A 27,133-nucleotide genomic window follows, 5' to 3' on the forward strand; every position below is an offset into this window, starting at 1 on the left:
CTCTTTACCACTAGCGCCACCTGGGAAGCCCCAGTAAGTGAATACTGAGTCTAAAATAAAAAAGAAACAGAAAATTATGTATAATGTCCCGTGGTAGAAGCACCTGGCAACCCACTCCAGTGCTCTTGCCTGGAAAATCCCATGGACAGAGAAGCCAGAGTCGGACACGACTGAAGCGACTTAGCAGCAGCAACAGCAGAAGCACCAGCCTCATTTGTAACAATCAGCCAGACCAATTAACAGCTAGAATGGAAAAAGAAAGAAATAGGGGGAAAATGGAATTGTAAATGTAGAAAGATGTGAGAAACATATGTCCAAACAGCAGTCAGCTTAAACATAGCACATTGATTGAGTAGATGAAATTTCATTCAGTATTGTTATTAAAAACAATAACCCAGGAAAATAAACTTGCTATTTTTGCTAGATTAATTTGCATATTTGAAAGGGGAAAGACATCTGGGGTATTCCTAACTAGTGACTGATAACATAGGTTTTTAGCACCATCCAGAATAAAATGTTTAATAGAGTCTTTAACTTAATTTAAATCATACTTCTGATTTCATAGTATTGAAAAGACCAATTCTTCCTAGCAAACTGCCACTACGGAGAGTAGGTGACTGAGGTTAAAAGGCAGGGAATATATTCACAAAAAACAATTACTGGTTTCATAAGCACCTATAATCCTATAAGCCACAGAAATGTCTTGAGATTTTAAGAATTTATGTTCCCATGCTAAAAATGAACTCAACACCAGTGAAGTTTTAATACCTGCCATTGTGAGTCATAGCTTGTGTTTAACTTCAGATGTCTTGCCACAGGACACAGCTAGAATGTCAGGTTTCTCAATGGCTGGGTTGCTTAAGACATGAATCACACAATGGCAGTTTTATTCATTCGATTCATTAACAGCCATTTTGGAACACATACAACGTGCCAGAGACAATATGAACAATGGATTCAAAAATAAGGACAATCACTCCTCTCAAAGAGCTCAAGGTCGAATGCAGTGGTTTCCAAAACGTTTTGATCAAGCACTTTTTTTTTTGAGCATATAGCTCTGATATATGTATATGATTTATTCATAAATTCTATATACACACTATCAAACTACTATGTAAGGCTTAAAAACATGTCAAAGTAGAAAAGTTTAAAGGATGAGAAATAAATAGAAGCACTGAAATATGAAATTGTATGAACATAAAAGAATTAGCCATATATCATTTACCAAAGAATTAAATTCCAGATGGATTAAAAACTCAAATGTAAAAAATGAAATATTAAAAATCCTTTAGGAAAATCTTGGAGACTCCAATGAACAAGTAGGCGGAGACCTTAAACAAGAATGGAAATCAAGGAGTTTACAAGAAGAGTAAAAAATGGACATATTTGACTTGTTTTTAAAAACTTTTTTGTATGGAAAAAAGATACATAAGCAAGGTCAATAGGTAAGAGATTTGGGAGGAACTTGGTGAGCAAATAGAGAATAACATTCAAAAATGGATTACCAATTGTCAAGAAAGGAATTAACAACCCTATTGAAATTGGGTGTCAGGGAGGGATAAATTGGAAGATTGGGACTGACACATAAACACTACTATATATAAAATAGATAACTAATAACGACATAATGTACAGCACAGGAAACTACTCAATACTTTGTAATGACCTACGTGGGCAAAGAATCTAAAAAAGAAGGGATATATGTATAACTGGTTTGTTCTGCTGTACACCTAAAACTAACACAACATTGTAAATCAACTATCCTCCAATAAAAAAAAATTTTTAAGAAATTGGGTAAAGAATGTAAATTGGTATTTAATCAGAAAATCCATGTGGCCAATAAACATAAAAAGACATTGAAATCCACTTTTAATAAGGGAAAGGAAATTAATTTAACAATGATAATAATCACTTGATGCTGATCAGACTAGCAAAAATCAAAATGACACAAAGTTGCTGATGGAGATAATGGATAAGAAGAGTACTCTCAGATATTGCTGTGAAAATGTAAGTTATCACAGTCTTTTAGAACTCAATCTAGAAAAATCTGTTATAAAAAATAATACATATTTTCAGAATTTCCTGGCAGTCCAGTGGTAAGGACTCTGCGCTTACACTGCAGCAGGGCCTGGGTTTGATCCCTGGTCAGGAAACTTGCATCCCACAAACCACATGGTACAGCCAAAAATAATAATATAGTAACTTTACTGGGGGCAGGTGTTAAGTATAGTTTTATATATAACGTGACAAATTTGCAGTAAGTAAAATCATATTGTAATAAAGTGGAGGAGAAGGGAGCAACAGAGCATGAGATGGTTGGACAGCATCACCAACTCAATGGACATGAGTTTGAGCAAACCTCAGGAGGTGGTGAAGGACCCGGAAGAATGGCATGCTGCAGTCCTTGGGGTCATAAAGAGTCAGACATGACTGAGCAACTGAACAACCACAAAGAAAAGTCTATGTGTTGGACTCTACATGTGAACATAATACAACATTGTAAATCAACTATACTCCAATAAAAGTTTTTCAAAAATAAAAATCAGTTTAAGTTCCTGGGGAAAAAAAAAATCTATGTTAGGTTAAAAGGCAGAGGGGTATTTAGAAGTTCCAGGGAACTACTTTTTTAAGTATGAGAGCGACAAACTGGAGGTCACCAAACTCTCTGAGGACATACAAGAGGCCGGAGGCTGGTGGGGCAACCAGTGAGCCCCACTGAGTGGCTCGGTGTCTGTACAGCCTCATTCAAAAAAGCTACAGGATGCCAAGTGGTTCAGACAAATCTGTGTTTGACCACGTGCTGGCTGTATGATTTTGTACTCCTCACCTTGCTGCTGAGAGCCTCAGTCTCTTCTAAAAAACAGAGGTCATGGCAGCTGCCTTCCAAGATTGCTATGGAAATCAGATAAAATTAGTATAAGTGAATGAATCAGTGCATATAGACCAGTATCCAGAAGACATTCCATAAATGTACATTTAGTCCCACGTCTCTCTTAAAATATATACTATCTAGAAAAGATCTGATAAAAGCTAATTTATGGTCAAAAAATTCAGGAGTGCTTGTTTTGAGGAGGAGGTTGGTTTGTTGTTTTTGTTTTGTTTTGGCTATGGCCTGTGGCATGCAGTTTCCCCGTTGGATCAGGGATCAAATCCATGTCCCCAGCCCTGGAAGCACAGAGTAAGCCACTGTACCACCAGAGAAGTCCCAGGAGTACTTGAATACTGGGGAGAAAAAACAAAAAGAAACATCATCAGTCACTTTTGGAGAATTTGAAGAAACCAAATCATTTTTCTGAAAACTACATTACATAGAGAATTAAAACAAGCATTAAATCAAGCCAAGCATTAAACCTTTCTGAAACGTGCTATATTTCAGGGTAACAAAATAACTGATGTGAGATAATTAGTCTGAAAACTGGTAGATATTACGAAACAAGCATCAATCTGCCTTTCTTTATAAACATGCCTCAAGGTAACCAATTAGTTAATAAATGAAACAGGATGACAACACATGATCATTGTTGTTTAGTCAGTAAGTTGTGTCCAACTCTTTTGCAACCCCATAGACTGTCACCTGTCAGGTTCTTCTGTCCACCAGATTTCCCAAGCAAGAATACTGCAATGAGTTGACATTTTCTTCTCCAGGTGATCTTCACGACCCAGGAATCAAACCCATGGCTCCTAGGCTCCTGTTACAGGTGGATTCTTTACCACTGAGTCATGTGGGAAGCAGTCATCACCCTTTTGCAAACTATAATGAGATCATGGATCTAGGCAGTGATAATCAATAGCTGTTAATGTTTCAAAAAAGAAGCACATGAACATTATGTAGCTTCTGATACAAGTGAACATGGCCACAGATGAAGTATTCTGGCCAAAAAAAAATGAACCTGAATCAGATCAAGCCTTTGTATCTAATCAGCAGTTTACAGAAAATAAAAAGAGATAGATGTGTGTGTTAGTCGCTTAGTCATGTCCAATTCTTTTTGACTCCATGGATTGTAGCCCTCCAGGCTCCTCTGCTCACAGGATTTTCCAGGCAAGAATACTAGAGTGGGTTGCCATTTCCTTCTCTAGAGCTTCTTCCTGATCCAGTCATTGAACCAGTGTCTTCTCCATTGCAGGCAGATTCTTTACCATTGAGCCACTTGGGAAGCCTCAATAATAGTATAGATATGTTTTTAAAAAGACACTTCCCCAGTGCTTTCAATGCCAGGGGCCTGGCTCTATCCCTTTTCAGGGAACTAAGATTCCATAAGCCACATGGTGTGACCAAAAATATAAACAAATAACAAAAATAAATAAAAATAAAATAAAGACTCCTTATCTTTTAGTGATATTCACAGAAATATTTATGGTTGAAATGACATGTCTGAGATTAGCTTCAAAAGAATCAAAGAATTTGCTTGTATCAGGCCTTGTGACTCATTCTCTGGCATCACCTCCAAAAAAAAAATCAAAGAGGCCAGGAAAGAGTATAAATGAAACCAATAGGAGTGGGAAGCTGTGTGGTAAATATTTGAGGATTCATTGTACTATGCTTTTTACTTTTTACATTCAACATTTTCCATAATTACAATTTTTAAAACAAAGCATGATTTAAATACATTAAAAAAAAGAGCTCTGTGGGTTAGTGTCTATCCCAAACCTGGTTTAGAGAAAGAAATATCACAATCACAGTCTCTGGAAGGCAGTGAGTTTTTGATCTATTTGGATATACATATTTTAGGACATACCATACATCAGATGGGTTTGTACACTGATCTGAGAAAAATAAAATAGTTTCAAGGCTCAGAACAACCAAATATATCCAAAAATATATGATTAAATCAGAATAGCTTAGTAATTCTTCCTTGGGCACCATGGTAAAACGCATTCATTTGTACTGAGATTTACATGATGGAAGCTGTTTTAAACATTATTCTCTATTAACAATATCTGCCTTTCATGACCAGAGCCTTGAAGCAAAGAGTACTGAACTATTTGGCATTAACCTCCAGCTTTCAACTCTTCCCTCTTGTGAGATGATGCTATCCCATCAATTATCCTTAAGCAGCTGTCCTGTAGCTGCACCTCTCCTAAACACATCCAGCTGCCCTTTATCTTTTAAGTGTCCCTATCATGGGTATTTTACTGCCTTACCCAATGGTCTTTTACCAGCTAGGTTTTCTTCAATTCTAAAGTCAGGAACTCTTGAGGCCCATTTCAGTGTGATAGATTTCTTTATAGACAGGCAATCAGAGCTGTCAAAAAAGCAGAACTAGAGAAAGGGTCTTGTTTATTTATTTCTGTATTTTTGGCTGCACAGGGTCTTCGTCGCTGCATGAAGCCTTTTTCTAATTGCAGTAAGTGGAGGCTACTCTCTAGCTGCAGCACGTGGGCTTCTCATGTCGGTGGCTTAGCTGGTCGCAGAGTGAGGGCTCCAGGCATGCAGGCTCTGTAGTTGTGACACATGGGTTTAGTTGCTCCACGGCAAGTGAGATCTTCCCAGATCAGGGATCCAACCGGTGTTCCTGGCATTGCAGGTTGATTCTTCATCCCTAGACCACCAGAGAAGCCCTGCCCTTAGTATTGTACAAACACTACGCAATTAGTCCTCAGGACTACCCTTTGAAGGTGACTCTTTTTCCCACTGTCAAGAAATTGAGACCCACTGAGGCTGGCTGGCTTGCCCAGCGCTGCATAGCTGGTAGTGGCAGGAGCATATTTCAATATAGGTCTGTCTGACTTAGAAGCCCATAGTCTTTCTATCAATACAACACAATTCTGCCTTACCATCAACTAATATGAATACATAGGAACCTAACTTCTTGTTAAATCTCTACATGGAAACTGGCCCACAATTGGCCTTGGTCATCTTTTTATTCCCTAATATACACTTAATAAGGATAAATCTCTGGAGGCATGTAAAGGTCAAGGTATTTTTTCAAGGCTGCATATTGAGTAAGAATGAACTTTTTTTTTTCTCCTCTATTCAATAAATACTTCAACTAGCAGATGAAATTTCAGTTATTCTGGATTCTGCCAAGAAAGCAAAGCCATTTGTTTGGGTCAAGAATTCCAGGATCAGATATACTAAAAAGAGAAGTCTATTTTCTTCTAAAACGCCCAAATGGATTGCCCTGTAACCTTCTACAGTTTTAAACTTAGCTATACAGAGCAATCACATAAGAATCTGGAAAGAAGCTTGGGTATATGTATTTTTAAACAAATTCCTGGGAATTCCCTGGCAGTCCGGTATTACTTACTGTCCAAACTTCCACAGCGGGTGGCATGGGTTTGATCTCCGGTCTGAGAACTAAAATCCCATGTGCAAAAAAAAAAAAAAAAAAATTCCACAGTGAAATTTAAGAACCACTTGATCTTATGGAAGAGTCAGAAATTGTATTAGTTATCTATTGCTTTCTAACAAATTACTCAAAACATAGCAACTTAACACAATAATCATTTATCTCATAGTTTCTATGCATGAAGAACCCATGTGTGGCTGAGCTGGATGTTTCTGGCTCAGGGTTTCTCATAAAGCTGCAATCAAGGTGTCAGTGGGGCTGCAGTCATATCAAGGCTCAAGGTGGAGAGGATCTTTTTCCAAGTTCTCTCACATGGCTGTTAGAGGATTCAGTTTCTTACAGGCTGATGTACAGGTGGTCAGAGGCCTCCCTGTTTCTTGCCACATGGGCCTCTTCATAGAGCAGCTCACATTATGGCAGCTAGTTTCTCAGAGTAACCGAAGGAGAGATCAAGAGAGAGCAAGCAAGTCACAGTCCTTTTGTAACCTAATCTTGGAAGGAACATCACATCACTCTTGCTGTAGTCTATTCATTAGAAGGAAGTCACTAGGTCCAACCCCACCCTCAAGGAGAGGAAATGACACAACAGCATAAATACCAGGCAGGGATCTTTGGGGGCCAACTTAGAGGTTGCCTATCACAGAGAGGTAAACAAAGAATTAAAAAACAAGGCAGTAATATATGTCCACTCAGAGAGCCTAGTATCAGTGATACCTCGGGGCAACAAGTACACCCAGTATCTAGATTTTGGTTCCTAAATACCATTCCAGGACTCCTTGAAGAAAGGGAGAAATGGCGACTCTAATCCCGGGGCAGGAAAAATACAAGATCAGCCTGGAGCTTCTTGTAGTTCAAGAAAAAAGATGATAATCAAAAAACAAAAGGACGCATGAGTCAACCTCAAAGGTTCAATAGTCAAGATGGAAAAATTTGAACAACAAAATTAAAATAATATAAAATATAAACTGAAGTATAAAATAAATATATATATGCATATTTATAATAAATGATTGGATATAAATAAGTGGGGGAAGGAGGAAGAGATGAATCTTCTTTACAGAAAAATTCCCGATAATATGCATTAATATTCTACTCCAGGAGGTGAAACTTAATCTCCCACTCTCCTTCAGTGTGGGCTGGATTTTGTGACTTACTTCCAGACAATATGGAAAGAGGGGGGAAAAATGCTATTTTACAGTGTTGACACTAGCAAATACTACTGCGGTCTAGGTGGTCAGGGTTAATTTAACATCAGCATAATTAAGTCCTCATATGATATGATGTGAAGAGCATCTAATCCATATGATATTTTCCCCAAAGTTTATAATCCCAGTCTAATCACGAGGTAAAAAAAAAGAAACAATCAACAAATTCAAACTGAGGAACATTTTAAAAAATATCTGATCAGATTCCTCAAAACTGTCATGGTCATAGCAAGGTTATGAAAAACAAGGAAAGACTGAGAAACAGACCAGGGAGCCTAAAAAGACATGATGACTAAATGCAATGTGGCACCTTGGATTGAATTCTGAGACAGAAAAAGAGTTAGTAAAATCTGAAATAATTCTGGAATTTGTACCAGTGCTGGCTCCTCAGTTTTATAAATATTTTATGATAATGTAAGATGTTAGCCTTAGGAAAAACTCAGTGAGGAGCACACAGAAACTTTTTGTACTATCTGTGTAACCTTTTCTGTAAATCTAAAGTTATTCCAAAATAAAGTTGATTCAAAACAAAAAATAAAGCACTCTGCTTATAATTTTGAAAACGTGATGACTGCAGAAATTCCCCCTAGAATTAGCTTCTGGCTGAGCACACTTCAAACCCTCTTTGTCTTCCATCAGCTACATACTTCTAATGGCAGTTCCCACAGGACACATCCATTTATGAGACAGAATAAAGAATGGTTAGGAGCTTTCCTGGAAGCCATTCCAACACTGGGAGAGTCAGCAATAACTTATCAGGGAAGTGACTCGAATTCATCTTTTTCCCTCACCCAGATTCCCTAAATGCCCAGAGCTACTGCAGTGCCTCTAGGATGAAGCCAAGTGTGAATGAAAAGAACTTGGAATTGAAAAAAATCGTAACCAATCCCCGTTGAGGAGGTCTTTAAGACATCTTCCTTTTAAAGAGTTGAAAGTACCCATGATCGTGTGAACTCAGTGCTAGATGCCCTCCTTGGGCCTTGGAAAGAGCCAGTACAAGTCACGGGGTTTTGGCAGAAGCTTCATTTGTCATTGTTGTTTAGTTGCTAAGTCACGTCCAACTCTTTCGCAACCCCGTGGACTGTATGTAGCCCGTAAGGCTCCTCTGTCCTTAGGATTTTCCAGGCAAGAATACTGGAGTGGGTTGCCATTCCTGTCTCCAGGGGAACTTCCCCACTCAGGAATCGAACCACATCTCCTGCATTGGCAGGTGGATGCTTTACAACTGGGCCACCAGGGAAACCCTCAAAATTTATTAGCTCAGCACTAAATTCACCCTGGAAAGATCTTAGAGGAAACAGGTGAACGCTGTCAGAAATGGTGTAAAGCTTGCCCCCTGCCCCTTTAGCTCAGGTGCTCCTGCTCTTTCATCAGGTCAGGTCCCAGCTCAAGCATTCAGTCCTCTCTGTTCGGCTCCCTGAGAACCCAGGGCAGGTTTAGGAAGGTCTTCCAGGCCCCCTCCATGCCTCCATTATAACATTTGGTTACATTAAGTTAAGTGTGTGGTTAGCCTGTAGGCTCACTGAGGGTGTGGTTCAAAGCTTTTAAAAATATTTGCACTGTCACAGTGGACCCCCAACAATCCCTTGTTGAGTAAGTGAATTGATGCTCTTGTTGAAGGAGGGAAGCCCTCGCCAGGGAGAGACTCGGGCACCTGTGATAAAAACATCAAAGCTCTGATGACTGACCTCTGGGGTCAATTACAATGGGAGGGTAAGAAAAACAGCTAATCACCAACAGCCTCTTGAAAGCTCATACAGAAATAGACAGCTTTCTCATTCTACAAATGAATCTTTCACCAGTCCTACACAGGTTACCAAGCTTAATATATTGTTAGCTATCAATATAATGCTATTTTCATGACAATGATTTGAAATCCAGTGTTCTAGGATACTCAACTATTGAAAAAACACCTGTCCCAATGAATCAGACTAAGATGCTGGAACTGAAGACAATAAAATCCTCATCCATCAGGCACTTTGTATAACCCCACACCCTCACTTCCCCTAAAGACAAACACACCCGAGATAGGAAGGCACAATATAGGCTGGGTGAGGACACGTCCCTACAGCCCGATAAGAAAGAGCTCAACATCTGTTAGCTTAATAAGGGCTTAAGATTCACAGCTTCTTTCAAGGTCATCCATATTTGTGCCCACAATCAAAACGTGGGTTTTCCTACACACCTAGAGCTTGAAGTTTACAAAGAACTTCGCAGCGCAAGAAGTGAAGACAAAAAGCCAGGTTCACGAGAAAGCGCACACGCTGGTCGAGCCCCGCGCGTGCGCACTCTGCGAAAGGCCGCCCCAGGCGCGTCCTGCCGTCACCTCGCCTTCCGCTCCCGGCTCTCAGTGCCCGCCTTCGGGTTAGGCGCTGATTGGTCAGGCTGGCCGGTGCTCGGGGCGGAGACTGGGGTGATTGTCAGCAACGCCCCGGGACGGCGAGCTTCAAGCCTGAGTCGCCGGAGCAGGCAGGCTCCTGGCTGCCGCGCGGCCGAGGTAAAGTGGGGCTGGCGGCTCTGGAGAGCGGTTGGCTTGGGGATCGAGGAGGTGCCCCCGGGCCTGATGGTGGTGGGGAGCCCTGGTGACAGTCAGCGTGGGAGCTGAAGGAGCGCGGTTAGGAGTTGCCGGGAGGAGGGCGGGTTCCGCCGGCCGGTTGGGTGACTGCGCCGCGGCTGATGGGAGAGGCTCTGGGGCCGCCGGGTGGCTGAGGGCTTGGGTGGGGCTGGAGCTTCGGCGGAGCGGAGGGACTTCGGCCGACTAGCCCCGAGGGCTGGGGCTCCTCCCCCCCAACCCCCCACGGCTGCCCCCTGCCTTCCTCCGTCTTCGGTCCGGTGTCTGGAAGGCCCTTGGCGGCGGTTCCCGTGGATGTTGCGCGTCCCCCGGGATCGGCGGGCGCACCTCCCCACCAGGCCTCGGGCGTCCGGAGAGGGCAGCACACCTCCCTAGCGGCCCCGGGGCTTAACTAACTCAGCTGGCCGGCTTTTTACTGTTTCCACTTTTCGCCTCCTTGGACTTTCCCACTGTGTGTTCTCGACCAGGACCTGCATTAGTCCCAAAGGTGGGGGTGGAAGGGAAAGAATCGACCTTTTAACATTTAAAAACACGTTATATAATGGAAACCTGGTCGAGAGACTAGCATAAAGAACTCAGTGTACCCATCACCCAGTTTCAACAAGTATCAATAAATGGCTAGGCTTGTCCCTCTCCCCCAGATTATTTTGACGTGTATCTGAGACATATCATTGTATCTCTCTTACTTATTTCTTAGGATCAATAGTCATCCTTTTCCAAGCATTTGCTTCCCAGAGGGATTGAGCAAAATAAGGCACGCTTTAAGGCCTTAGACGGCGCTAATGCATTTTGCGTTAGGAGATTGTGGGCAATTTTCCAACGGTGCCGTCTCATTACCTGGTGCTCAGGCTTTCGAAATCACTGAAAACAAAGGTGCCAAATAATCTAGTTTTGTCTGTAGCTTTACTGCATTTGAGTGGTAATAATGTATTTTTATTTAATACATTTTGTTTTAGTATTGATAATTTGATATTTACCAAGTTCTTGATGTGTATGAAGCATTGTGAAAGTGTTTTCACCTGTTAGTTCATTTAACTTTTACAACAGCTGTATGAAGTATTGATGGGTATTATCCCATTTTACAGGTGAGCGGTAAAAGAGGTTTAGAGAGGTTAAGCAGTTTGCCTGAGGTCAGGCTGATGTAAGGGGCTTGTTGTTGTTGTTTAGTCCCTAAGTTGTGTCCAACTCTTTTTCAACCCCATGGACTGTATGTAGCCAGCCAGACTCCTCTATGAGTTTTCACAGGAGAGGATACTGGAGTGGGTTGCTATTTCCTTCTGGGATGGAACCCAGGAGGATTCTTTACTGCTGAGCCACCTGGGAAGCTCTATGTAAGAAGCAGGGGGCTGTAATTTAGCTTGCTGATCCAGGTCACTGCAAAATTCTTGCTCTTTTAACCATAATTGAATGTCCTAAGAATTGTGGAGTAAACCTAACTGCTGTGGAAATTTCTGTTGGGCTACAAATCCATAATGGGAAAATAAACACACCTGGATAGGTATTTTTCATCCCTTTGAAACAATAAAAGGTTAACACAATTGGTTTTGAGAGTCTCTTGGACTGCAGGAAGATCCAGCCAGTCCATTCTAAAGGAGATCAGTCCTGGGTGTTCATTGGAGGGACTGATGCTAAAGCTGAGACTCCAGTACTTTGGCCACCTCATGCCAAGAGTTGAGTCATTGGAAAAGACCCTGATGCTGGGAGGGATTGAGGGCAGGAGGAGAAGGGGACAACAGAGGATGAGATGGCTGGATGGCATCTCCGACTCGATGGACGTGAGTCTAAGTGAACTCCAGGAGTTGGTGATGGACAGGGAGGCCTGGCGTACTGCGATTCATGGGGTCGCAAAGAATCTCACACGATTGAGCGACTGAACTAAATAATTGGTTTTAAAGTTATGAGCAAAGTATGCAAGTGTAGTTCAATAAATAAAATTAAAAATTTTTTCTATAGATATGGCCAGTTAAAGGGGAAATGAAAAGGAAAAAAATCAAGAAATAGTCTCTACCTCTTTTGGCAGTTAGCATATACTGGCTATGTATACTGGATACTTTAGTGTGTCCCTCATCTTCTCAATTTTACACTATTTCTTATCCTCATCCAGGTATTGAGTTGGCTGAAAACTTTGTTCTGGGTTTTTCTGTAACAGCCTTTGGAAAAGCCCAAATGAACTTTTTGGCCAAACCTACAGTTTTAGAGTAAGGACTAGAGAGAGAGAAAGAGACAGCTGGGCTTATTCAGAGGACAGTAGAGAAGACTTGCTGAGTTGGAGTTTAGGATTCCTACTGTAGAGGAGTAATTCAGAAGTCTAAAAGTAAGGTTAAATTCACACATGAAGGAACTTGAGTGCCAAATTTAAGAAATTTGAATTTTGAGCAAAGAAGTGACATGATCACAGTCTCCTAGGAATATAATGAGCTGGCTCTGTCAAAAATGGCTTCACCTGAGATGTGGAAGCAATTAATGATTTGACCTGCTGAATATAAAAGAAATGGGCTTTCCAGGTCTCTCTGCTGCTGCTGCTAAGTCACTTCAGTCGTGTCCGACTCTGTGTGACCCCATAGACGGCAGCACACCAGGCTCCACCGTCCCTGGGATTCTCCAGGCAAGAACACTGGAGTGGGTTGCCATTTCCTTCTCCAATGCATGAAAGTGAAAAGTGAAAGTGAAGTCGCTCAGTCGTGTCCGACCCTCAGCGACCCCATGGACTGTAGCCTTCCAGGCTCCTCCACCCATGGGATTTTCCAGGCAAGAGTACTGGAGTGGAGTGCCATTGCCTTCTCCGTCCAGGTCTCTCTAGTGGCAAAGAATCCGCCTGGCAATGAAAGAGACGTGGGTTCGATATCTGGGTTGGGAGGATCCCCTGGAGTAGGAAGTGGTAACCCACTTCAGTATTCTTGCCTGGAAAACTGAAGGACAAAGGAGCTTGGTGGGCTACAGATCCTGGGGCTGCAAAGAGTTCGACAAGACTTAAAGCAACTCAACAACAACAAATATCCATGAGCCCTATTCAATTTCAGGAAGAAGGAACTCAAGGCAATACAAAATGGCACAGGGAAGGCTGATATACATTCTGTCTAGTGCTGTGCAGGGAGGGGGAGGTCATGCTCTAAGTGAGTCTGGCAATGAAGCAAGACTCACGGTGTATTAATTTTCCGGGGCTGCCGTAATATGCTGAGTGACTAAGCACACACATATAAAGGAAATAGATTTTGGTTCAGCTGGTGAATTTATGGACATAAGGAAAGAAATGGAGAAAAAACGTCTGTAAAAGAGTAAGAGACAGTGTGGTGCAGTGGTGCAGTAGCTTCTAAAGTCCAGGTAAGCTTCAGTTTCTACTCCTTTGTTTTCTTGGGTAATCTTGGTGATGAGTATTACTAGTGTATAGTTGCTTTTTGAATCGTTGACAACTCAACTGTTCATCTGTTCTTTCATATGTTTATTATATACTGTTGATACAAATTGCACCACTTAGTTTAAGCAACAGAATGGGGCACTATAATCTCACTACGTAATGATACAGAAGAAAGGTGGAGAATTCTATCACCTTGCCTCAGACACAGGCAATGTTAAGCTTTGGTATCTTTTCAGATATTTTCTTCTGTGTATGTGTATGCATAAAATATTTATTTCACCACTATTTCTATGCTTTATTTTTTAAAACAGTATCAGATATATGTTAGTCATTTAGATGTTTATCAGATATCCTTCCTTTTTGTTTTAATGGCCATAAACTTAGAATGGGTATGTTGAATTTAACTATTTCCTCATTGATGGACATTTAGTTTGCTTCTAGAGTTTCTCTTCTGCAACTAGTACTTCAGTAACTAGGCTTCCCTCAGGGTGCAGTGGTAAAGAATCTACCTGAAAGGCAGGAGACTTGGGTTTAATCCCTGGGGAAGGGAATGGCAACCCACTCCAGTATTCTTGCCTAGAGAATTCCATAGACAGAGGAGCCTGGCGAGCTACAGTCTATGGGGTCGCAACTACCCTTACTAGCTTTTAAAAACGCAACATTTTTTTTTGAAACTGATACAACATTGTAAATGAACTATATTTCAATAAAAAGTTTAAAAGTATTGTTAATTTGGAAAAAAACACAACTAAACACCTTTAATTTAAAAAGTATGATTTATTGACTTTTATCATAAGGTAATTTTATATATACTTAATATGTAGAGGACAGTAATTATTACACAGCTCATCAATTTGCTTGGCCCAAGAAAGCAGTTTTAATTAGTGAAAAATATTACTGACTTCCAAGTGATGTGAGTGTTTGTTTCTACTGGTGTCCAGGACCACTTAAGATACTTGAGCAGTCTTTTCAAAAGATTGTTTTAAAACTGATGCCAGAATACTTAATTCATTTGCATGGGAATGCTTAAAATAACACTTTAAGGAAATTCCTGTGTCATTCACAATAGGGTTATATCTCAGAGTTAAATGAAAATGACACATCTTTAATTCAAATGGAAACATACAATTACCATAAGCTCTTTTATAACATAGGAGAGAAAGTCATCCTCTAAAAATGTTAGTGAAAATGTCCCTCAAAAGTTTAGCTTCATATCTAAAGCTCTTTTAATTTGAAAGAACTTTTATCAAGTTTTAATTAGGTAATGTTCTTAGGCTTCTTATCTAAATAGTTTGTTGTTGAGAGATGTGGTACAGGTCATGAGATTTATTCATTTGTGGACTGAAAAAACTTAAACTTATTATATGTCAGATTCTGTGTTGGGTACTGAGAATGTAGCAGTATATTTAATTTTTGTATGACTAGTATAGAATATTAGTTCTAAAATACTGTCAGTAAATTCCATACCCATAGGTCGAATACTATGTCATTACTTAATAGTGTGGTAAAGTGTTCTGATTTAAAGTCTCAGCCCAGACTCATGTGGAATCTATAGCTGTGGTCACTAGACTTGAATTTCAAGTTTAATTTCTAAAAAGTAGGGTAGGGTGTTGACATACGGTAGACAACATTTTATTACGGTAAATAAACATTTTTTTGGGGGGGGCGGGGGCTTCCCAGGTGGCTCTAGTGGTAAAGAACCCTCTTGTAAATGCAGGAGATAAGAGATACAGGTTTGATCCCAGAGTTGGGAATATCCCCTGGAGGAGGGCGTGGCAATCCACTCCAGTGTTCTTGCCTGGAGAGTTCCATGGACAGAGGAGCCTGGAAGGCTGCAGTCCATAGGATTGCAGAGTCAGACATGACTGAAGTGAATTAACATGCACACATATGCATTTTATATATTTTTTAATTTAAAAATATTTAGTTTAGTTTTGGCTGTGCTGGGTCTTCATTGATGGTCATGCTTTTCTCTGATTGCCGCAAGCGGAAAAGGGCTGCTCTTCATTGTGGTACTCGGGCTCCTCATTGCGGTGGCTTCTCTTGTTGTGGAGCGCAGGCTCTAGGGCACATAGGCTTCAGTTGTTGTGGCAAGTGGGCTCAGTAGTTGTGGCTCCTGGGCGCTCGAGTGCTGGCTTAGTAGTTGTGGTGCACAGGCTTAGTTGCTCTGCAGTATGTGGGATCTTCCCAAACCAGGGATCGAACCTTTGTCTCCTGCACTGGTAGGTGATTCTTTACCCCTGAGCCACCAGGGAAGCTCAATAAGCATTAAAAAAAAAAAAAAAAAAAAAATTCATCTACTATCCCCATATCCTAAAAGAAACAGCATTTTCACACTAGAAACGTAAGAAGGATATGTTCTCAAAGGACAGTAACTTTTGGGGGGGGGGGGCGGGGTGGTGCCTTGCATAACTTGTGGGATCCTAGTTCCCCAACCAGGGATTGAACCCAGGGCACGACAGTGAAAACAGAGTTCTAACCTTTGGACTGCCAAGGAATTCCCATCAAAATAAAGGACAGTAATTTTAAATTGATTAAGTTTTTGTTTTTTACTTCATGGCCCTTGATTTTCTTTTGCATCGTTGTTTGCACCCAGAATGTAGATTGTCCTTTGGGGTGCACAGATTTGGTTTACCTGACTTCTTAGTTTTCTGAAAACAGGAAACATTATTCCAGTAATTTAGCCAATCGAATAACTAAGAATGTTCTGTTAATCTTTTTACACTCCCAGTATAAAGTGGTCACACTCTTCTGTTACATTGTAAAGATAATTAAGTGGCCATTTCTGTGAATAGTTTACAAAGATCTTATAAAAATAAGCTCCATGTACTACTGTAGCTTTTAAAGTTTGTAGCATTTTAAATTTACTGACAACTTTGTTATGCCTGCTAGTAGGTTTCTTGTGAAGCTATTGCTAATAACTTTTTAAAAGTCATAACTGTCTCAAAAACATACACTGCATTAGTTGAAACAATTTTATTTGATTTGATTGTGGGCTTCCCTAATAGCTCAGTTGGTAAAGAATCCCCCTGCAATGCAGGAGACCCTGGTTCCATTCCTGGGTCGGGAAGATTCACTAGGGATGTAGAGAAGGGATAGGTTACCCACTCCAGTATTCTTGGGCTTCCCTTGTGGCTCAGCTGGTAAAGAATCCACCTGCAATGTGGGGAGACCTGGGTTTGATCCCTGGGTTGGGAAGATCCCCTGGATAAGGGAAAGGCTACCCACTCCAGTATTCTGGCCTGGAGAATTCCATCACTTCATGGGAAATAGATGGGGAAACAGTGGCTGACTTTTTTTCTGGACTCCAGAATCACTGCAGATGGTGATTGCAGCCATGAAATTAAAAGCCACTTACTCCTTGGAAGGAAAGTTATGACCGACCTAGACAGCATATTAAAAAGAAGAGACATTACTTTGACAACAAAGGTCCGTCTAGTCAAGCCTATGGTTTTTCCAGTGGTCATGTATGGATGTGAGAGTTGGACTATAAAGAAAGCTGAGCACCAAAGAATTGATGCTTCTGAACTGTGGTGTTGGAGAAAACTCTTGAGAGTCCCTTGGACTGCAAGGAGATCCAACCAGTCCATCCTAAAGGAGATCAGTCCTGGGTGTTCATTGGAAGGACTGATGTTGAAGCTGAAACTCCAATACTTTGGCCATCTGATGCAAAAAGTTGACTCATTGGAAAATACCCTGATGCTGGGAAGGATTGAGGGCAGGAGAAGAAGGGGATGACAGGGGATGAGGTGGTTGGATGGCATCACTGACTGAATGGACATAGGTTTGGGTGAACTCCAGGAGTTGATGATGGACAGGGAGGCCTGGCGAGCTGTGGTTCATGGGGTCGCAAAGAGTTGGACAAGACTGAGCGATTTTCACTTTCACTTCACTTTTAATTGATCTACCTGTGTGCTACCAGGTGCTTCCCTGGTGGCTCAGGCGGTAAAGCGTCTGTCTACAATGTGGGAGACCTGGGTTCCATCCGTGGGTCGGGAAGATCCCCTGGAGAAGGAAATGGCAACCCACTCCAGTACTATTGCCTGGAAAATCCCATGGACAGAGGAGCCTGGTAGGCTAAAGTCCATGGGGTCGCAAAGAGTCGGACACGACTGAGCACACTTCCACTAGTGTCTAAACAGCACCAACATAAGTGTGTGCTATTATATATTTTTGTAGTATTTGTGAAGGGAAAAGAAAGTCTCTTTTCAGTGTTTATCTATTTCTCATTCAGCTTTGATTCTCTTCTGCCAGCTCTCATCCTCCCCACAACCCTGCTATAGTACTGCATTGTATTTCTATGTCTAGTCTAGCCAGATTAGATTATAAACCTATGCTATCATCATATAATTCTAGAAGTCAAATTTTACACACACAGAACCAAACAATCAAAACAAAGTGCAGCCTGATTCGTAGCCATCTTTTTTAAACCTTTTTTTTATTGTGAAGTGTAACACCCAGCGTAACACAGGAAGATGGATAAACATAAATGATACAGCTCAGTATATGATCACAAAGCAAACACTCATGTAGTGACCACCCAGATTAAGAACTAGAAAGTTGCCTGCCCTCTGGAAAACACCTTTTGCTGCCTTGCACCTGTTACCCATCCCATGCAAAGGTAACCACCATGGTTAACACCTTACACTATGGGTTTGTTTTGCCTTTTATGATTTTCTGCATGCCTTTAAGAGCTATAGTGATGTCCCCTTTTTCATTCCTGCTACTGGTAATCTGTGCCTTTTCTCTCCTCAGTAAATCTCATTTAGAGGTCAATTCTTTTTACTACTCTTATCAAAGCACCAACTGTTGACTTGGTGATATTTCTCTGCCATGATAGTTCTCCGATGCTTTCAAATAGTTAATTTAAAAAAAATTTTTTTTTGGTTCCACTAGTTTACTTGTTCTCAGCAGCAGGGAGTTTGTCTGAAATTAACCTAGTTCACATATAAATAGAAGTAAAATTCCTCTTAAGATATCTGTTTACAATTGAGAGAGTATAGAAAAGACACTGGCTCAGGGCTTAGCTGCCTTTTGTTTAATATTCAAGTATTAACTGAACAACTGTTGTATTCTATATATTTTGCTGAGTGCTGGGGTCTTCAGATGAGTAAGCTAGGTGATTAAAGTGCTGTGGAGGAGATAGGCAGTTTAGATACATTGTTTTAATGTGCTGTGTAGGAGAATACACACAGGAGGGCCCTAATACTGGTTGATCAGGAGGTGAAAGCTAAACTGAGACAAAAGATTAGAAGAAGCTAGCATAGTGCTCTAGCAGACTAGAGGTAGCACATTTGTAGCAACTTCGAGATGTGAGATTTAGTCATTTTCCTACAGCCTAATTTTCCTAAGTGAAGGCTGGTATACTTACCAAGTTCTGGCTTGTTGAAGAAACAAAACAGTAGAAATGGGGACTGAAAATACTAAAAAGCAGTGGTTCAGATGTGGGGCTGCATGAGGCAGAAGAAAGTGAAGGTGGGAAGGGATTGACTAGGATGACGGAAAGTTCAGGGGAGGGAGACTGAAGGTCTCCATATGGTGCAAGGAGTGTCTGAGTGAAAGCTGTGATATTTGGATTTTGTAACTTCTAGATTTTGTTTTTAAATGAAAGGTAAAACATGCTTTGTAGCATTGTTCTAAGCAGCACAAACCATACAAAGGAAAAATTACTTCTCCCTGCTCTGGCCAGTTTTAATAGTCTGATGTAAAGCTGGTTGGGTGGTGCTGAATTCTCTTAACTTTTGCTTGTGTGTGAACCTTTTGATTTCTTCATCAAATCTGAATGAGTCTTGCTTGTTAGAGTATTCTTGGTTGTAGTTTCTTCCCTTTCATCATTTTAGATATACTGTGCCATTCCCTTCTGGCTTGTAGAGTTTTTGTTGACAAATCAGTTGATAACCTTAAGGGAGTTCCTTTGTATTAATATGTTGTCATTTTTTCCTTGTTCCTTCTAATATTCTATCTTTGTCCTTAGTTTTTGTCAGTTTAATTACTGTGTGTCTTGGTGTGTTTCTCCTTGGTGATTATCCTGTCTGGGACTCTCAATAAAACTTGAATCCTATTGTCTGCTGAGGGGCAGGGCTGCACTCCCTCCCTGTTAGTTTGGCCTGAAGCAACCCAGCCCTAGAGTCGATAGGCTCTGTGATAGGGCTAATGGCGACCACAAGAGGGCTCATGCCAGTGGGCACGTCCCAGAACTGCTCCTGCCAGTGCCTCTGTCCCTGCTGTGGGCCGCTGCCACCTCATGTTTCTGCAGGAGACCCTTCAGCACTAGCAGGTGGGTCTGGTTCGGTCTCCTGTGGGTCACTGCTCCTTTCCCCTGGGTCCTGGTACATACAAGATTTTGTGTGTGCCCTCCAAGAGTGGAGTCTCTGTTTCCCCCAGTCGTGTAGAAGTCCCACAGTCAAATCCTGCTGGCCTTCAAGGTCAGATACCCCGGGGATATCCAATCCCTTTGTCAGATCTCCTGGCTGGGAAGCCTGATGTGAGGCTCAGAATCTTCACATCAGGGGGAGAACGTCTTTGGTATTATGGTTCCCTAGTTTTGTGAGTCACCCACCTGGTGGGTATGGGATTTGATTTGATCATGATTGTGCCCCTCCTCCCGTCTTGTTGCAGCTTCTCCTTTGTCTTTGAACGCAGGGTATCCCTTTTTTGGTTGGTTCCAGCTCCTCTGTCGATAGTTGTTCAATAGCTGTATCTGTGCTCTTGCAGGAGATGAGTGCACATCCTTCTTCTCTGCCATCTTGAACCAATCTCTCTCAATTGATGTTTATCTTTCTATAAATGAAAAGGTTGAAGATTTTTGTCTTTTACAGAATGAAATCCTAGTATATTACTCTCCTGTATCATACTATCAAGTCATTACATAGACTGTAACTCACTTTTAATAGAGGCATAAAGCTTTATAATATGCATATACTGTAATTAACAGGTGTTTTATTGATGAACATTTAAAATTAATCCTAGTTTTGTGACTAGAAGAAGCACTGCAGAAAATATCTTTATATATGTTCTCTATGTGTAATGCTTTTATTTCTGCAAAGAATTCCTGAAAGTTACATACTTTAATCAAAAGCTATATGTGTTTTTAAAACTTATTTGAGGAAATGGCAACCCACTCCAGTATTCTTGCCTGGAAAATCCCATAGATGGAGCCTGGTAGGCTACAGTCCATGGGGTCGCAAAGAGTCGGACACAACTGAGCGACTTCACTTCACTTCACTGAGGCATAACTTACATTATGAAAAGTATGTAAGTGTGCAGCATCTTGATAAGCATTCCCAGAGTAAACACATCCAACTGTCTGTCTGTCAAGAAATACAACTTGGCCAGCATCCACTGAAATCCCTCAGTCAGGCCTACTATCAGTCACTACCTCCGTCTCCACAACAATTAGGAAAAAAACTTTGAAGAAGAATTCATAATGTGTGATTAGCTTGCTTTTAGTTTTACCTGTCTTAGATCTTTATGTAAATAGACTCAAACAGTGCTGTATTGGATGCATTATTGTAAACATTATAACCACTCAGCACGGCAAGATTATGTGTTTATGATGTACTAGTGCTGATGAGTCCAGAGTGCACAATTCCATTTAGGGAAGGACTTGGAGAAGAGAGGACTCAGGACTCATAGTTGAATGATGGGGAATGCTCAAGCGCTCTTAAGTCAGTCCTCATGAGGAACAGAGGGTGGCCAAGCAGTGCTTCCTAAGGAGAGCTGCTTTTGCTTGTTTCTTAAATGAAGGTACAATTTGCGCACAGCAAAATTCACTCCTTTTGGTAGATTTCTTTGAACACAGTCTTGTAACCACCACCACAATCAAGATATAGCCTATGTCCATTTTTCCAACATTTGCCTTGTGCTCTGTTATAGTTGTTACAGTGGAGTTGTTGTTCCTCCACTGACAGTCCGAGGTGACCCCTGATCTGTTCTGTTGTCTCTTTAGTTTTGCCTTTGAGGGAGAGTTTTGAAAAGAACTCAACAGCAGTAATTCGGAGATGGTTGGATAGCATCACCGACTCAATGGACACGAGTTTGAACAAACTCTGGGAGATGGTGAAGGACAGGGAAACCTGGCATGCTGCAGTCCTTGGGGTCGCAAAGAGTTGGACATGACTGAGCAACTAAACCACTACCACCACCACCACAAAGAGCAGTGATTGATTGGAAACAGCCTGGATATAAAGTGAGCGAGAGTAAGCAAGCACTGGGCCCGTTGACACAGCATTCTACAGGGAGAGCCAAGCTTCAGTTCGGTGAGGGAGGAAACACTTACCTCCATTCAGACAGGCTTCCAGAGAGCACAGTGGAGGGGTCTGGAGTAAAGGGTAGCTGTAGGAGGCCCCCAGCTATGTGACCTCTCGTCCCTATGTTCTGTTTAATGTCCTTGATGAACATTCCCCTTATTGAAAATTCCATTTATTTTTTCGGTGACAATCTCTCTCACATTTTTGTTACCTCTTTTGAATATTTTTTCCCACTGACCTTTGCTTGATCTTCAGTTATTTCCTGAGATTTCTATCCTGGCTTCATTTCTTACTCTCTATGAGTTAGCCCATTCACTCTTAGGTTGCATTTTCTAAGCCATGCTTCCTAATCTTTATCTCTAGTGCAGACTCTCTTCCTCACAAGAATAATTTTTTAAAAACTTTCCACTTAAAAAATGAGCGAAAAAACTTCTCAATGGAAGGTATCAAAATATGCCCCCCAAACCTGTGAAGAACCCCCTACTAAAATTAAAAAGACTGACAGTACCAAGTATTGACCATTAACAATACCAGGAATTGTTGAACAGCTAGAGCTCTTTTATTTATCTGCTTTTGAGAGTGTAATTGGTAACCTCAGAAAAGTTAGTTTCTATTAAAGATTTAGCTATGTATCTGTATATATTATGATCTAACAATCTTACTCCTGGGTATAAACTCAAGAGAAATTAGTTCTTATGTGTACCTTGCTATGTTATGTGCATGAATTGTTTCAGCAACTTTATTTGTAACAGCTAAAAATGGAAATAACCCAAATGTTCACGAACAGTAAATCATGTAACATAACATTGTAAGTTAACTATATACTTCAACAAAATAAAACAAGAAACAAAAACCCCTAGTAAATTGGGTAAGTAAATTGTGGTAGAGTATCATAGCAAAATACTGCACATCAGTGAAAAAGAACTGTGATTCCTGAACCATGGGAATAAATCTCGCAGGCAATGTTGAGTGAAAGAAGTCAGACCCAAAAGCGTACGTACAGCCTGCCACTGTGATAGACTGCAAAAGTTAGAGCACTGTTGAGATGGGTGAAGCATGGATATTGACTGGGTGGAGGCTCACAGGAGCTCTTGGCATTCTTTTAAGTGTTTTATATTTTGGTTTGGATGGAGGTTCTACAGGTTTGTACCTGGACACGCTTAAAATTTTTGCACTTTTCTGTGTAAGTTATAGCTCAGTTTCTAAAAAAGTGGTAAGGGGAATTCCCTGGGCATCCAGTGGTTAGGACTTGGCACTTTACTGCTGAGGACTCAAGTTCAGTGCCTGATTAGGGAACTAAGATCCCACAAGTCTCGAGGCATGGCCAAAAAAAAACCCCCAAAAATCAGAAAACGGTGATAGGTTTTCAAATCCTACATAAAACTCTGATCAGTTTTTTTTTTTGTTTTTTTTTTTGCCAGCCATCTTCAGCTTATTTTGGCCCTCTGTACTTTTCATTCCCATTACCTCTCAGAGTATTCATTCTTATAAGCAATTATAGATGCTGGTAATATTAAAATATATTAATACCTCACCACTGTTATAGTTGTGACCGTTTCTTAGTTACCAGAAAATTGTATGTTCCTGTTAGTGCTTTCTCTTTCATTACATACTTTGATCTGTCATTAGAGCTGGTCTCTTTCTAGTTCATGTTTCACCCAGCGTCTGGCATCTTTATGGCATCTTTATTCTACCCCACCCCTCTCCATTCTTTGTAATTGTTCATCAAGTTCTTCTCAAAGTGTAGGCCACAAACTTTATTTCTGGTCCACAAGAGGATAAACTTCTATCAGAATGTGAATCAAATATATCACAAAGTACAGTTTTTTTAAAGGCTTCCTTGAGAAGAAAGCAGCACATTGCTTTATAGTCTGGTGTACAGTCCTTGTCACTTTGGAGACCAGCTCTTCCAGTCAGCTGGTTTATGCCATGTGAGTTCATAATTGTGTCAGATATACAGTATATTGATGGGGAAAGGAGGATGAGTGGCAGGGTCATAGTGCCAGTGAGTGTGGAAGAACTTTGTCTTTTTTTTTGACATTCTGGCATCTGAAGTCCTGCCTTATCTTTATGGAATTCCTTTATGATTTTGGTGGAAGGTAGAATCTGCTTCTCGCTATAGCCAGGTGCGTGCTCAGGCTCTCAGTCATGTCCAACTCTGTGACCTCATGGACTGTAGCCTGCCAGGCTCCTCTGTCCATGGAATTTCCCAGGCAAGAAAGAATACTAGAGTGGGTTGCCATTTCCGACTCCAGGGGATCTTCCTGACCCAGGGTTCGAACCCACCTCTCCTGCCAGGCAGATTCTTTACCACTGCACCACCTGGGAAACCCTGTAGCCAGGTAGATTTGACCAAACAAATGCCACTAGTAGGACAGCAACTCAGGAGCCAGTGAGACAGAGAAGTGGGACCTAGTAGATTCTGTTCCATTAGTAGTCACAGTAGCAACTGCAGGCGTGTCTCCCAAGACAGTTTTGCTGTAATTTTGGATGTCTTTCCTGGTTGTGTAGCCTCTAAGTTTCTTCTAAGATTGTTATCTACTGGGTGTCCTTCCATAAATATATTTTCTGCTTAAGTCAGCCACAGTAGGTTTTCATCACTTTCAACATAGAACCCTGACTGGAAAAGTTAAAAAATAGTTAGAAAAACAATTGTAATATTAGTTTATATAAAGCTGATCTCAAGCAAAAAATTTTTCTAATTTACACACACACACAAAGATTTAAGATGTTGTAGACTAGACTGACTTTGTGAAACGTGTTGTAGACAGTAAAGATTCTAAATAATAATAATTTCACTTTAGTATTTGCATTTTCAAATTTCAGTGTGCTTTATGGACCATGTGCTGCTATGTATGCCTGAAGTACTTGAAATGCAAATTTGGAGAGACTTTGCCATCTAAATGCTTGGCTGGATTAAACGCCTAATTAGGATGATTTTTCAACAGGTTGGAAGCATGCAATCGGTGAGTGCTCAAAATTCATTTTTAAAATCCAGACGTTGATAATTTTTTTCTGGAAAAAGTGAATCTATGTATGGCCAACATATGTACTGTTTAATTTGCTTACTATTTAAATCATGGAAGTGAATCTTTATCCAGCATCCTAAGGGATGGGTTACATCGAAAATTTACCCAATCCAATATTCATGTGACTGTTAAAAGCAATGAAATTTGTTATTAGTGAGGAAAAGGCTTAAACATATATATAAAAACCACTGAATAAAATATGTTTGACTAATGCTTGACAACTCAGTGTTGTAGAACTGTTAATATTGAAATATTGAATGCTTTTATAATGTGGTTTATCACACAACTGTTTACAATAAAAGTCATGTCTGCTAAAATACAACTACCAGATACAAAGAAAAAATTAGTGTAATATGGTTATTCTATGCCAAAGATGCTCTAATCTTAACATTTAAAAAATATATTCTACTGACACATAATTTTTTTTCAGACCCAGTGTAAAGTTATTAGAACAATAGTTGTACCAAGCATATTTTGTGGGACATATATCATTTTCAAATTTGGTGTTATTGGTGGCATGGAATTAAGCTGTTTTCTTAAAAGATATAGGCAAGTTACATAATTTGAGTATACTTTTAATTGCACTGCTTTTATGTTTTGGTTTTATTTTGTGTCTCTTCATGTTAGAAGGTTGAACTTTTATTTCCCCCAAGCTCCCAAAGTTAACATCTACTTCTTTGGAGATAAAAAGCTAAGAACCAAATAAAATTACCCTTTTTAATAGTTGCATAATTTTGAGATTATCATCTTGAGGGTAAGCAATGGGAAAATGGTTTGTAAAGTGAATACTGTTGTCTTTCAGTTGCATCTTCTCACGTTTCCAGCTTCACATAGTGCGGCTATACCACCTTTCTTGTCTGCCGCTTACCACTATTTGGCTACCTGGGGCAGATGAATTCAGTACTGACAGTAAGAGAATTTCTTTTCCATTCAGAAAGTCAGGAAGCTTTTGTTGCTAATGAGTCCCCCAGAGTGAAGCTTTACAGTTTGTCATTCCTTTTCATTTGCAGTTTTAGTAAGAAGTGTAGTTTAGTGGAAAGATGATATATAGGTCTTGGATGCACACACACCTCGGTCTGAAATTTATTGTTGCCAGTTACTTTCTTCATCTGCAGAATACAGATGGGAAGAACTGCTGCTGCACAGTGAGCCTGTGGATTAGATGGCAGGGTTTGTACAGTGCCTATCAGTGGCTTGTATGTAGCGTAGGTATAGTCAGTGATGGGGAACTTCTACCATTTTGCTCTGTCATCCTCCTGCCCCCGCCCCAAATCAGGCAATGTGACCAGGGCTGATTGAGGCCAAAGTGCAGAATTTTGTTTCAGGAACAGATAACACGCTTTACCTAGTTTAATTTGCTTATTTAGCTTTATTCATTTTGAACTCTAAAGCGGGTGCCTTTCATCAAAGAATGGACCAGGTAAGAGAGCATTCATTTGCTCCCAATATTATGATAAAAACTGACAGCCCTTTTTACTAATGGCAGATGGAAATACCATTTTTTTAATGTAACATATGATCATCACCTTTAACCAGTTAACTGAATCTATATAAAAATAAATTTTCTCCTAACATGAAGCAGTATGACCCTTTGGAGTTATCTTCTATCTTTGTCTCCTGGATCTCTCAGCCTGCTACCTAGGAGTAATCTGAAAATTAAAAAAAAAACAAACAAAAAACAACTACTTTTTAGTTCCATTTTTCAATGATAAAATACGTATTTCTCACTGTTTTGATATACAGATGAACTCAGTACTGTGTTTGAATGTATTCAAGAACAAAAACTGCTTTCATCCTTTACGTATTTTTGTCTGCCTAAAAAAAGTGCAAGTCTGAGATCAGGATTTTGTTTTTGGTGATGATAACCTATTTGTACTTTATCACACAATCAGCGCCATCATAATAACTATCATTCATTGGCTTAGTATACCCAGTTCTTTTAGGCATATTATCTGTGTTCACTAGGACAATGATTTGTTATTTAAACCAATGAGGAACCTGAAGTTCAAGAGTGTTTACCTGAGTTGTCTAAAGTTACCTGACTAATAAGTGGCTGAGCTATAATATGAATCCAATTCCGATTCCAAAAACCTCTTTTTTTAGTGTACTTTGCTACCTTTTATAATAGGGGAAGATGACAATATTTATTAAATAATACATACTTAAATCTTTTAACTCATTTAATGCTCATAGGCATGAGGTCCCCATTTTATAGATGAGGAAAGGGAAATATAAAGGGATCAATGACTTGGCAGCTTTATACAGACAATAAGTGGTAGTGCCTACTTTTAGTGTTGTATTTATTTTAATCTTGGCTTTTAAAGCCAGTCCTACATGCTGCTGAGGCCTCCGTTTTCTCTTCATTGCCTTCCATTTGGCCTCAACATTTGTTTGACTTTAAAACTATATACAGCTGACCCTTGAACAGTGTGT

At 40.4% G+C, this 27,133-nt stretch overlaps 1 protein-coding gene and 1 long non-coding RNA gene across 8 annotated transcripts in view; one reads left to right on the plus strand and one right to left on the minus strand.

Moving 5' to 3' along the window:
* Positions 1–870: 870 nt before the first annotated feature.
* LOC114116460 (uncharacterized) lies at positions 871–9,847 on the minus strand. 2 transcript variants are annotated; one of them, XR_009594954.1, is made up of 4 exons: positions 9,681–9,847; positions 6,249–6,298; positions 3,575–5,540; positions 871–3,222 (listed from the first exon to the last, which is right to left on the minus strand). It is a non-coding gene; the product is annotated as an uncharacterized LOC114116460 (long non-coding RNA). The 2 variants fall into 2 exon arrangements; XR_003590376.3 differs by having other exon boundaries at positions 871–5,540.
* Positions 9,848–9,936: 89 nt separating this feature from the next.
* The window catches only part of MTFR1 (mitochondrial fission regulator 1), a 62,574-nt gene continuing 45,377 nt past the window's right edge, over positions 9,937–27,133 (plus strand). For 2 of the 6 annotated variants that reach the window (XM_004011705.4, XM_042254263.1), the window contains exons 1-2: positions 9,937–9,992; positions 24,498–24,637. In XM_004011705.4, coding sequence (XP_004011754.2) covers positions 24,575–24,637 — 63 coding nt within the window. In that variant the 5' untranslated portion in view covers positions 9,937–9,992; positions 24,498–24,574. Of the gene's footprint in view, positions 19,700–21,370; positions 21,681–24,497; positions 24,638–27,133 lie in introns of all 6 variants that reach the window. The other 4 variants (XM_042254261.1, XM_042254262.1, XM_042254259.1 and 1 more) reach the window with 4 other exon arrangements.

The sequence above is a fragment of the Ovis aries genome, chromosome 9, assembly GCF_016772045.2.
Source record: "Ovis aries strain OAR_USU_Benz2616 breed Rambouillet chromosome 9, ARS-UI_Ramb_v3.0, whole genome shotgun sequence".
NCBI lineage: Eukaryota > Metazoa > Chordata > Mammalia > Artiodactyla > Bovidae > Ovis > Ovis aries.